This window comes from Homalodisca vitripennis, chromosome 3 (genome assembly GCF_021130785.1).
Source record: "Homalodisca vitripennis isolate AUS2020 chromosome 3, UT_GWSS_2.1, whole genome shotgun sequence".
In the NCBI taxonomy this organism is placed as follows: domain Eukaryota; kingdom Metazoa; phylum Arthropoda; class Insecta; order Hemiptera; family Cicadellidae; genus Homalodisca; species Homalodisca vitripennis.
The window spans coordinates 116996304-117010660 of record NC_060209.1 but is presented as its reverse complement, the minus strand read 5'-3'; the positions used below and the strand labels follow the sequence as shown (position 1 = coordinate 117010660).

General features: G+C 32.0%; 1 protein-coding gene across 4 annotated transcripts in view; it reads left to right on the top strand.

Moving 5' to 3' along the window:
• The window catches only part of LOC124357378, a 192903-nt gene that overhangs the window by 20602 nt on the left and 157944 nt on the right, over positions 1-14357 (top strand). For all 4 annotated transcript variants that reach the window (XM_046809125.1, XM_046809124.1, XM_046809127.1 and 1 more), the window contains exon 4: positions 3082-3179. In XM_046809125.1, coding sequence (XP_046665081.1) covers positions 3082-3179 — 98 coding nt within the window. The remainder of the gene's footprint in view (positions 1-3081; positions 3180-14357) is intronic.

Genomic DNA, 14357 nt, shown 5'->3' with positions numbered 1-14357 from the left:
CAATATTGTGCTGATTTCAACATCACCTACCATGGTGTAATTCTGTGACGTATTACAAATTTAAAATGGGTACATACAGTTCAAATACTGGAAAACATTGAAACGGCTTGTGCTGGTATATTAGCGTATATTATTAGCTTTGTGCTAAAGTATATAGCACAGTCCTAAGGGATCGGCCTGTAAACACCCTATTGCATTGGCATTATCCAACACTTCTGTGAATATACTCCTGCATTTTGATTTAAATTTATATCCCTTTAAAATAGCAATGGTATAGAAACTGAATGACGAAAACTAGCCTTATATCATAGACTAAATTTATATCCCTTTAAAATAGCAATGGTATAGAAACTGAATGAGGAAAACTAGCCTTATATCACAGACTATTGTAGCTGTGAGTCTCTTTCAAGATGTTGTAATTTATATCCCTTTAAAATAGCAATGGTATAGAAACTGAATGAGGAAAACTAGCCTTATATCACAGACTATTGTAGCTGTGAGTCTCTTTCAAGATTTTGTAATTTATATCCCTTTAAAATAGCAATGGTATAGAAACTGAATGACGAAAACTAGCCTTATATCACAGACTATTGTAGCTGTGAGTCTCTTTCAAGATTTTGTAATTTATATCCCTTTAAAATAGCAATGGTATAGAAACTGAATGACGAAAACTAGCCTTATATCACAGACTATTGTAGCTGTGAGTCTCTTTCAAGATTTTGTAATTTCCTTTAAAGCATATTCTAAAATTGAAAATAAGTTTATAAATCCCACTTCATTAGGAAAAAGTGATTGTTTGGTGTGAAATTGCATATATTCAGAACATACGGTGGTAAAGTATGACAGGGGAAGGACTGTCACCGTTGATTCTGTTCACTTTATGACAATGCTAGGAGACTTTTTGGTGCCGTTGTTATGCCTGTTAGGAATAAACACCGAAGCTGTCTGATTTCAGAAGGATGGTGCGACTTGTCACTCACCAGTACCCTCAGTTAGCTTTTTAAAACTGTTTTGGGTTACCTGATTTCACGATTCACTGATGTTCTGTTATATGTGTTCTCGTACATCTTGTGACTGTTATAATGTTGCTACCTGAAGAATAAATTTGTTTGTCTAAGCCTCATAATATCGTCAAGCTAAAGCAGTGCATAAGAAAAGAAGTTGCTACTACTTCTGAAACAATGCTATAGAAGGACACCGCAAATTATTTTGCAAAAGGCTGATTTATGGAAATTTTATTACATTATATTTTAACTTGCCAATTCACACTACAAAAATCGGCGAAGAGAATGGCAACTTTTTTACTGGATATTTTTACTGAGATGATTGATTAAAAAAAGGTTGGTTAGACCATGTTAGGTGGTTCGATAGAATAATAATTAAAATAGCCTAAAATAGATTGGTCTGAGAAATCAGATTGGTGATGGGTATGTGCACTTAAAAATTCAATATGGCAAATCAGGAATTTGAAAACCCCCAATGATGACATTGGAGACCTTTTATTTGGATTGGTATGTTGAATAATGTTAGACTTTATCAAATAGTGTGTTCATCTACTACTATAAACGGTCATATAGTCAGTATTAGGGACAGGTGATAGGTACACTCTAGGAGTAACCCAAGATGATTTGATTGGCAAAGTTGACCTAATCACACATGCCGAACCATAGTAGGAGTTCATCTCCACAGAATTTTAACCAAGCAAAATAAGTTAACGTTTAAATTTTAATATGAAAAAGTTAGCCACCTATTACATTTTGTATTTATTGATCAGGTGAGTTTTGTCAGCAGGGAAGTTTGAGATAGTAAACCATATTTTATGAAAACAATTTTTAGGGTGATCTTATAATTTTGGGGAGATTGGTTTATTCCGAATCGAGTTGGAAATGACCCGTAATTTACAGCGTGGCGCCTACAATACAATACAGTGTTTTTTTGCGAACTGGACCCATTGAATTGGAATCTGTCTGTAAATCTGTACAAAATATAATCCCGTAGATAAATTCAAAGATTTTTCCACTTTCAAAATAATAATAATGAATTATAATTAAATAGTAATAATTATAGCGATTTAATATCAGTGACATGAACTTGGCATTGGATGACTCTTGTGGCCTTCAAATCCAGTGCGTGCTGGTAGAGACATGCATCCTTCAGCAATATCCACGAGACAGTCTCAGTCCAGATAGATAGGTACTAACTAACAGTCTACAAAAATCAAATCAAATCAGACATTATTGCTGTATGAAAATAATTCAACAATAAATGTATTGCATGTTATGGCAAAAGTGGCCAAAATACATACTGCTTAATCATTTATCGTCAGTTGATGATTTTTGAGAATAAATTTTAAAATTAAAACTTGGGTTGTGTGATTCATTGTTTTACATTTTTTATTATACTGAACATTTTGGCCGAAATACAGGTTAATTATAATGCACTATATTTATAGGGTGTTCCAAAAGTTTTTTATAGGAGATTTTAAAAATTAATTAATTACTTGTGTTCTTATGAAACTGATATGGGCTACTCAAGGGGGTTGGCACCATAGGCGAAAACAAATTTTGTTGCCTTTTCTATATACATACACCTTTAGCGGGATGTGCCGTTTATGGAACTTGGTAAAATCGTTCTTTTGATGATTGTTATTGCAAAAAATTTGAATAATGTATCTCACAACCCATGTTTACATTTAGAAGTTTCTCATAAATCATCCCAACTCCCCAAAAATGGCCCAATTTAGATCATATTCCAAAGTTGAATATAACTGTATTGCTTTACCTTGGGTCGAATTAGGAAAGCAGAGAAAGGGAAAGTCAAATGTTACTTTTTGTGATCAATATACATACATACCACACCCTATATAGCTGAAGAATGAGGAAAAAGTAGATTACCCCTTTAAGTGCACAAGATTTGGTGAAACAAATACTCATCTCCATTACAGTGAAAAGCTTTGATTCAAACTTTATTGGTCCCAAGTAAAGATCATAAGTTTCATGTTTTACCTGTGCATTAAAATGATTACAAAATCATGTTATTTTATAATTCTAAAATTGGTAAATAAGTATTATTTTCCTATAGACTTGGTCAACTATGGAAGAACATGAGTAAAGGCTCCAAAGAAATTTACTATCAGAGATCAAGACAGGCTGGCCAAGATCATAAACAAAAATACCCTGGTAAGTTAAAATATACTTAAAACAATTTTAAAGTCGTAATTTAAATTAGGTTTGTTACCAAAATGTTGTATTGAACATAGATGGTATATTTCAAAGAAATAGTATTCTCATTCTTCTCACATGTCATAAATCAGACAAATTTGCTGAATAAACTCTGCTATATTGCGTCATAGATTAGCTGAGTCAATACTTGTCGACTGATGAAGAGGCAAATTGTGCATGTGTTTTGCCTTCGACCAAGGTTTTGTATGAAAGAGGTCAATGCGTTGGTAGAACAGAAAACTGTAAATCAGCCACAAACACTATAATATTAGAGCCAGCTGATAAGGCATGATCCATATTCCATAAATTACAATTACAAGACTCATTCTATTGTTTTCTTATCACAACTTGATTTTTAACGAGTTAACATGTATTCTCATAAGTTGCTTAGGTGCTGTGTAGAGTTGCTATAAAATTTGTTGAGCAATTCAGTATTTCAATAATGCTTCTTATTAAAGTACCTAATTCACTAAGTTATATTTTACTAAAAAAATACTTAGTAATATATTTATTCCTAATATCATTAAATGCTAAGACTTACAGAAACAATAGAAAAGCTCCATTTAAATGTTCATCAGTAAAAGTATTGTATTGAATACATTAATAATATAAATGTAAAATAAAGAAACATTTAAATCAGATTATAATACATGGGAAGTAAATGTACATTACAACAAAAGACAATTAATGAAGGAATACTATTTATAGCATTATTTTGTTATGCTGGTAATAGTGACTTTATGAAATATAATGGTGCAAAAAAAATTTGTAACTGAATCAGTAAAAATGAAACAAATTTTGTTCTAATAATTGGATTAAATAACTGTAAAATTTTAAATCTGTTGATTTATTATACACTGCTTACAATATAAAGTGTTGGCTCATACACTTGATATATCAGTCAAATCTGAGTTTCATTTACTTTTTTGTATTTGTTAATGTTATATGATTTTAAGATGAAATCCATAAAAACTCATATTTTTGTCCATTTGTACATAAGAACTTATGTACAGCTTGTAAGCTGAATGAATTAACAGATTTGAGACTTGTTTTCAATATTTCATGCAGACTGCCTAATATTGAGACACTTCTACATTTTGCCTGTTATAAAGGACTTTACTTTTTTACTTTATTACACAGTATTAGTTATTAGCTGTGTAACAATAAAATTGTGTGTGAAAGTATTAATGTGCCACTCAATTATTCTATCTTGCCTTCTGTATTTTAATTTTTTCTCCACACGTGTCTTTTTGGATTTTTAGTTATTTTAGAATTTTTAATTTTTTGGTTACACTTATAAGAAAAAATCAATTCTGTAAGAATATGTGCTAAACCTTAATCTTTAAACTCCTCATGATCGACAATTTGAAACGAATAACCGTTTTTAGAAGATTTTTATGGGGTAATTTCCTATTATATTGTACACTTATACTTAGCCAAAATTAAATCAATTTTGAGACTATAGGTATTAAATCTTTTACAAACATTGAGGTTTATCATTTTTTATTCTGTTTCAGTCTGTACCTTAAAAAAATTAGGGAACCTCCTTTACTTACTGTTATATGTTTCTGGTTGGACAAATTGAAATTCTTTAAATAATACTACAAAACTAAAGAATCATCAACCACACTAGTCTTGGTGGTGATTGAAACGAAAAGGTAGCAAAAGGATTTAAATTATGAAACAATATTTTTCTCAGATTACATTTTTTTCACACATATTAAACCAACCATCAGACACAAATAAATGTTAATTCAGCATCAGCGAAACATTTGAAGATGAACTATTTGGCAGAAAGTAGCCACTTTCAGTGTCTTTATCTGGTTAATGACTATTATATATATATTTCTGCTGGTCAGTTTATTACACAGTACAGTAGAGTACAATATGTTAAGTTTGATTTAGTATTTGACATTGACAACATTTCCAGTGAGAACTTACTAAGGCCAGTACATATCAGTAACCAAATCAGATAATCTCTGATGTTCTTATGCTGCAGTTACATAACACTCTCACTCAAATATTTAGTTCTTCATTGTTTCAACATAGCTCCTCCTTCCTGTACAAGGTTTGGTGTCATAGTTGAAATACTTACATCGAACATGATAGGATTTTCTTCCATGATATTTTTAATTTATTTTAATTGTCTAATTTTAGGTTCCTTAAAATGGCTAAAACCTATAGTTAATGTATAGTTATAATATAAGTATAAAATACTACAAATAAGAATATTTCATCCATATATGTAAGTTATATACTGGTACTTCAATGATTTGTAAATAATATTCTGTTTACTTATTCACAAATTTCTTCTGTAAAATAACTGTAGACATAAAAATTTGTTTAGTTGCATCTTTGGTCAAAGCTAACTATTAACAATTGATAATTTTAAAGAATAATAAGATTTCGGACATTTGCCATCGTTATACAGTGTGTTCCAGAACTCTTTACCAATACTTTTAGGTATTATTCCTGGAACAAATACAAACCAAAATATCATATTAAAACTTTAGAAAACTTAATAATTATCCAAATAGATGTTTTTTCACCTAACTCTTTTTAATTTGAGAACGGCTTGTTGTAATAAGTTGAAATTTACTATACAACCTAAAGATCTAATAATTACAGAAAACATTTTTTAGAAGCTTTTTTTCAAAATGGCGATTTCCTAAAATCTTTAAGCGCGAAATATATAAACCGGGTATCCCACAAAGAGGTTTAAACGTTTGATTTTATATTACTTGTCCATTTATGCACCGAACATTTTCAAACTCTACAAAATTCATTAAATAGGCTTTAAAAATATTCTGTGAAAATTTCAGTAATTTTGGTTTTGTGAAATTATTTATTGTCATATTCTAGAGAAATAAAGCATTTCAATCATAAAATTAGAACATAACCTATTAAAAAACCTAAAATTACAGTCCACAATTATTTGAACTGAAATCCATCCACTGCGACACACTGATAATAGCTTAACAAATGAATTGTAAGCTCTTACAAAGAAATTCTGCGGTATCCAGAGAAGTTCCTCTTCAATTGTTTATTTTAATTCCTCATCATTATTGAAGCTACGAGTATAAACTTGTTCCTTTAAGTAAACCCTTAGAAAGAAATCACACACAGTTAAATTGGAGGATCATTTAACTTTGATGGGGTGGCCATCTAAAAAGTCATTTCCATAACCAATCCAACAGCCATGAAGGTTGTCATTTAGAAATCGCTTGACAGGATTTGCGAAATGAGGAGGAGCACTATCTTATTGGAAGATTGCTTGATCCATTTCTGGAACCGTCAAATGAGGCAAGACTTGTTCATTTAAAACCTGTTCATACCTATTCCCAGTCATTGTACTGTCTGAAATGTCGTAAGATAGCACCCTATTACAACTGACAGCTGCCCAAAAAGTAATTCCTTTTGATTTGAGTAGTCTGTTCAAGAATGTGTGGATTACCGGTGTTGTAATAATTACAATTATGCCTATTTACAGCATCATTGCGGTATAAAGTGGACTCTTTTGAAAAAACAATTTGAGTATGCCAATTTGGTTCTAGCTCATGAAATTTAACGATATAAGAACAAAATTTTACTCTCCTGTCTGGATCATCTTCAGAAGAGTATGGACTAGGTGACTTTTGTAAAATTTAATTAAAAAAAAAAATATTCTCTGTACTGAAGACTTGGAACACCAGTTTCAAGTTCAACCTTCCTTAGTGATTTCAGTTTATCTGGAGAGTGGAGCATTGATGTGCATACTAGTACTACTTCTCTTTCCTCATTTGATCCCCTAGAGTACTTTTTTACAACACTTCCAGTTTCTAACAAAAGATTTTTCCACTTAGCTATTGTTGGATTGCTAGGTGGTTCATCTTCTGGTGGGTATAGTATCCCACGCACAACACTTCACTTTTTGTTCAACATTAAAAGCCATTGTTTTTATAGCACAAGCAATATTCTTCAATCAAAAAGCTTGTTTTCAACAATGAGTGTTATATTAAACTGCTGTTCTTTAAAACTGCAACACAGTAATCAAATCAGGTCATTCAAGAAATTAATTATTACAGGAAGCAAAATAGTAAAATTTTCAATATGTCACCATTTTGTTTCTACAATTGTTAGAGTGCTTTAATTTTCACAGAATATTTAAAAAAAACTACTTTATTAATTGTGTAGAGTTTGAAAATGTTCGGTGCATAAATGGGCAAGTAATATAAAATCAAATGTTTAAACCTCTCTGTGGGACACTCTTAATATAACTTTATTCCTATTAGGAATAAACTAACTATTAGTTAGTTTATTAAATCCTTAAGTTTTTTTATGAAGAAAAAGTAAAAATTTGAATTTGGGGCTAAGCCTACTGACACGGTTGTGTCAATCAAACAATCAAACTGGCTGCTAGAACATTGAATATTTATTGTAGAAAAATGTACTGAAATAGTTCACATAGCAACAGAAATGAAGTAAAAATCTGTTTTAATCTTTAAAAACTATTTTGTATTTTGTTATAATATAAAACATCTTATAAATTCCTTTGAAGTCCTGTGTAAGTAAAGATTATTTTGATAGATTAATAGCTGTTTCCCGCGGCTTCACACGCTTTACGTAAGCCTTGGCCATGTATTTGCACTTCTGGTTCAAGTGCATTATATTTCTAACACCGATGTAGAGTTTGCCTTGTTGTCACGATCAAGAAAATCTGTGTATGCTTATTATATAGCCATTATACACGTACATGTATTTTATTATAAGGCGGTCTAACAGTCAAGCTTTAAGTTCAACCATATAGTTATCATAAAGACCAAACATATATTCTAACTTAGTGCCTTCAAATAGTCTTTGGCAAATTAATATACGTAACTGTCTCGTAATTGCAGTTTATAATGTGCAGGCGCTTTGAAAACTTTTTTATTTTGCAGCGCTACCTCGTGGTGAGTTTTATAAATGAGTATAGCATATAAACCTTCTCCGTCGAAAAGTACATATACATTCAAATTTTCATAATGATCGGTCAAATAGTGTACGATTCCATAAAGGACAAACACACAAACATTCATTTATATATATATATATATATATAAACATTCTTATTTTCTTCTGTTATAATCAAAAGAAATCTAAATCTTGCAATATTATAACCACAGTTCAACATTGTAACTTATAATCAGCTGATTGGAGCAGCTAAAATTAAAACAGCTGATTATTGTGGCTCAAACAGTGTTGTAACATAATCACGGTGGATTTTGTAACAGAAAACTGATAATACTCTGGTTAAAAAAAAGAATTATATCTCTTTTTATCAACCTATTTTCCTAAACTTGGTATCATTAGATTTATAATTAAATTTTCTAATTAAAACTTGATAATGGTGTCATTTTATCATACGTCGCTTTTAAGATTTTTCCATTAAGATTTTTAGGAAGCAGCCATTTTAAAAATAAAGCCTCAAAAAAATTGAAATTTTATATTTAATTAGGCCTTTACGTTAATAAGGTATATACACAATTTTAACTTTTTACAACAAGCCGTTCTAGCATTAAAAATATCTAAGTAAAAAAACGAAATTGCATCTATTCGGGTAATGATTGAGTTTTATTAATTTTTAATACGATATTTTGGTTTGTATTTTGTTTACGAAAATACCAGAAAATATTGGTAGAGTTCTGGGTCACCTCGTGTTACATTGTCACTGTTATATTGCATATACAAAAACTGAAACATCATGTTTTCAAAACTGATATACGTTCTATTCTTCAGATGTCAAAATCTAACACAAAATATTATTTAATTAAGCCAATTGAATAAAATTCTGCGTCTATATACGTAACAAATCGCGGTAGTTTTTGCGGCGACGTGTAATCCTCTCCATTCGACATTAACGTTTCATCACCAGTAACTATGTATCTTAAAAAAAAATCTTCTCCTACTTCATTGTGCCGGATAAGAAACTTTATATCTGGTTCCATTTTCGTTGTCTTGAGGTCATCGGTCGAGAGTTTCGGTCTCCGCTGAGCACAAAACTTACGATATAAAAGTTTCTCACTCACAATTTCATGCACTAGATTGTGAATTAGTTGATTTCCCTCAACTTTTATGATTTATTTGTTTGGTGAGGTCACCAAAACCACAGATGGTCAGCCTCGTTGGTCTTCATCGTTACATTCGTTTGATCTTCACGAAACAACTCTGGTACCGTATAACCTGCAGTGTAGCCAACAGTGTTCTCTCCATACACAGAACACAATCACTCTTATACTGCCTAACGTGTTAGACTCAAATCGCGCCACTACCCCCACTCATGCGTGGTTATGCCAAGAGTGATATGGAGATCAACCCTCTAAGTTGAATGAATCTTAAACTAATATTATGGTAATGAAATGAAATTAAATTTCTTTCTACTGCGCCAAAAATGGATATGTACGTTTATTTATCATTTCTACAGTTTTTTGTTAGAAGGAGTGATCTGGTAGGTGGAAATGGAAAAGAGAAGAAGAAACCGTACGATAAAATAAATAATACCAATGATTGCAAATAGCGATCCAGAGAAGAGAAGATTCTAGGCCTTCCATGATGAAAGTGCTCTCCTACTGTGCCTTTCTCAGTAATGCTAAGAGTGGAACACCTCTCATGAGATATACAGAGAACAAATTATTTAATAACAAACAATTATGAATTCAAGGTGTTTGTATAAGTATAAATACGTCCAAAATGAGTTTTAAATAAAACATGTATATATTTTACAACCGTAATATTATTACAAGCGTACACTTTACAAGTCTTGTTTGTTAACTTAGTTAATTTAAATGGTTTATCTGAGAGTTCGCTTCTTCACTAACATTTCAATTTAGGTTATAGCCTATTCCTCTCAATTTACTTAGCCTTTCTGATATATCGTTGGATGTTTATTCCAGTTTCAAATAAAAGTTATTCGTGTGAGATACTAATACAATGCTAGACTCTTTATTAGGTATTGTGTGTTAAACATTTTAAAATGTGATTGTGATTTTTAATTATTGTTATATACGTCATTAATGTTAACATCCATCTACAATTTGGTTTATGTTTCAGTACATTGGCTTAAAGAAAAATATTTTTCAATAAAACATTCGTAGACAGAACAATAACAGCTTAAAATTCAAATAAAGCCAAAACTTAAATTATGAAATGCTTAAAAATATTGAAACTGCTGTAAATACAGTTATAATAGAATAGTAATGAAATCCCTGTTGCATCCTGATAGGACATCAGTAAATAGTGCTGTTGGTGCCTTATCCCTTTTCGAAACATCATCTCCGTATCATCAAGTCCTAATTCTGTAGAATTCTTGTAATTCTCGTAACTCATACCTGAGTTTGTTGAGGCTTTTGTACTCCATTGCGGTAAGTTCTCTAAAGACAGAAATATTGTTAAATAATCACAGGATAAGCCTACTAAGTTGTGAAATATAACTCTGTTATGTTTTTATCTTAGTTTAAACTAAATTATATATTAGCATACTTAAGAACGAAAATATAAAAGCTGATGGCTCTAGCTGACGAAATTAATAAAGTATGTAACAGGCTAAGTGTTAAAACATAAAATTAAACAAAGAAGAGGAGAAATGGAGAAACATTAAAAATTATGTATTAAAAATTTACAGAAGTCATTTAAAAGCTGAGTGTAAAAGTAACTAACGATAGACTACCAAAGGAATCTTTCAATTAATGAAAAAAGAAGATTGCTTAAGGGAGATGACTTAAAAAATATAGAAAGATTATATATAAAACAAGGGGAGATGTAGATGTTAGCTGCTATGGTCAGTGTAAAGAGATTGACAAACATCCATAGAAAGAAAATATGATTCGTTTAATACACATTAAAGAGTAAAATAAATTAATGATTATCTCTTTTAAATGATTCTGATAAAATATAGAAACTGGATTTTTAGATTTAAAGCATAAATGATCTATTTAGAATATATCGTTGTGGAAATCTATAAAAATGAATAACGATTTTTATAGCTGTTTTATTGGTTTTGAAAAATAAATATATTCATGGTGAATATATACAATTTATTATTAATCTTTACTTAATTAAAAAAAAGAAATAGTGTTTTTGATGACAGAGAACCACTACAACGGATATGGAAAGGCCGGGAAGACCACGATAGTACGTTATTACAACCAAGTAACTCCATCGCATACAGTTCTGTTACTTGAAGAAATGTCGTGATAGTATCTAGTTTGTTGACAAATTTGTGTATTCTGTGTATTTCTCGTTGATATCATCATAATCCTTAAGGCCATTGTAAAAGTATTAAAATTTTACTTTTACCTTTAATTTTGATCTTTTTATCCCTAATACGGTACAGTTCTTTCTTGGGCGAAGAGGAATCTATGTACCAAGTCTCAAGTCTCTCGGACCTTTATACCAAGAGTTGTCGCGCGGACGGACAGACAGACAACGACACGATTTTATGAAGGCCCTACACCTCCAGGTTAACATTTCTAGATGACAGCATCACAGGAAATCTATCTTGTCAGCTGTCTTAACCGCAAGGCATATTTTACAATTAATTATATTACTTACAAAAAATTATAATACTACTTACCTTGGTCTGTGTACTAATGGGCGATGTCCAATGTTTTAACTGAAACAGAACATTTTTATCAGATCATAACCTAATAATTGCCTCATTGATATACCACGTGAATAATTAAGTAAACACTTCTACTTGAGACTTATTTTCGCAATAAACATACTTAATACAAATAACAGAGTTCCTCCTTGGACCAAAAAGGATCAATGTACAAAGTTCCATGTGTCTATTACCTTCCTATCAAGAGTTATCGCACAGACGGACGGACGGACGGACACAACCGAGGCCCTGTCGGTTTGTTAATACAAATAACAGAGTTCCTCCTTGGACCAAAAAGGATCAATGTACAAAGTTCCATGTGTCTATTACCTTCCTATCAGGAGTTATCGCACAGACGGGCGGATGGACACAACCGAGGCCCTGTCGGTTTGTTAATACAAATAACAGAGTTCCTCCTTGGACCAAAAAGGATCAATGTACAAAGTTCCATGTGTCTATTACCTTCCTATCAGGAGTTATCGCACAGACGGGCGGACGGACACAACCGAGGCCCTGTCGGTTTGTTAATACAAATAACAGAGTTCCTCCTTGAACCAAAAAGGATCAATGTACAAAGTTCCATGTGTCTATTACCTTCATATCAGGAGTTATCGCACAGACGGGCGGACGGACACAACCGAGGCCCTGTCGGTTTGTTAATACAAATAACAGAGTTCCTCCTTGGACCAAAAATGATCAATGTACAAAGTTCCATGTGTCTATTACCTTCCTATCAGGAGTTATCGCACAGACGGGCGGACGGACACAACCGAGGCCCTGTCGGTTTGTTAATACAAATAACAGAGTTCCTCCTTGGACCAAAAATGATCAATGTACAAAGTTCCATGTGTCTATTACCTTCCTATCAGGAGTTATCGCACAGACGGGCGGAAGGACACAACCGAGGCCCTGTCGGTTTGTTAATACAAATAACAGAGTTCCTCCTTGGACCAAAAATGATCAATGTACAAAGTTCCATGTGTCTATTACCTTCCTATCAAGAGTTATCGCACAGACGGACGGACGGACACAACCGAGGTGAAGTCCGACTTTTAACAGAGTACAGATAGAACAAGTTCCATACTATAATTATCTTAAAAATATGGACTGCAGCCACGTGTGATCAAATAAAAGACACAGTAATTAAAGATGCTTGATTTGACCATAATTGTATTGAAATAGCTAGATCAAATTTCATTCCAACTAGAAAAGTTTTTGTTGTAGATATGTAATGGGCAACGTAAGTTTCGAATATTGCAGTATTATGTCTCTTCTATTATTTTATATGGTGTTGAGGCCTGAACTCTTAAACAAGGAATAATTAATAAACTAGAAAATTTTGAAATGTGCTGTTACAATAAGCATATTGGGAATACATTGGATGGATAGAATGAGAAATTATATAATTTACGAAAGTTAAACACTACATTTAAAATTATAAAATAAATAAGGAGGATCAAATTTCAATTTGTTGGCCAATCACAAAAAGGAACTGATATATACACTTCGAAATTGTTAACATTCGAGGCAAAATTAATGTGAGAGAAAGAATAGTATATAAGATGGAGAATGGTTTATCTAGCAACTGTTTAGGGTAAGGATGAAGGCCATGATGGTTAGGCATTCTAATATCAGATAGAAGTGGCACTTCAAGGAGAAGAAATTCAATTATTGACATCTCACCTTCAGAAATGCTGAAACTTATCTGAAATCATATCTGAAGGTGGGATATTAAATGAATAAATATAGATAACGCTATTCCCCAGAAGCAGACATATGGGGATCAAATGTCTTCTTCTGAAGTCAATATGGGACCTGTAACTACATTGCCGTCGTTAACTTTGCTACCGTCTATTTTATTCGACCCACAGATGTCTGAAGGTTGCACTTCAATTTTACAAATAAGCAAAAGTTGTCAACAAAAACCAAATGATTGGCCCCTTGGCTCTTAATTTCAAAGACCTATATTAGTGTCACTTTTAAAAACAACATTCATAGCGAGACAAAATAAAATGTATGACAAGGGATCTATTAATCTATATCTTATGCCACTGTCGAATTCCGCTCATGGACGCTCGTCACTTACTTTCAGAACCCACGTGTCACTCTAAAACATTCCAAACCACAATTAATACCAAAGTGGCTCTTGATCTAAAACACCTGTCATTTAGTCATTAAGTAGTTTTTTGTTACGTTAATCTAACGCAACCTCAGCGATGCTTCTGACAATATAATAGTAAGGACTGTGACTTTCTGAAAATAACCGCCACCATATATCAAACCTATATTGTTGCAAATTAATTAGGTCCGCCCCTCGAAGGTGATAAGCCGTAGAAGGTGAGGTATAGAGATGCCTGACTACTACGGACACGGTGCTGATGGCTTGAATTGGTTTAATAACAAATATATTGCCAATTTTTAAGGAATGTAAATAGTTGTAATTTACTGAAAAATCGCTAGGGAGGTCAACAGCGCTAAGAGTAATATAATATTGAATAAAGGGGGCATAACAAATGCTGAAG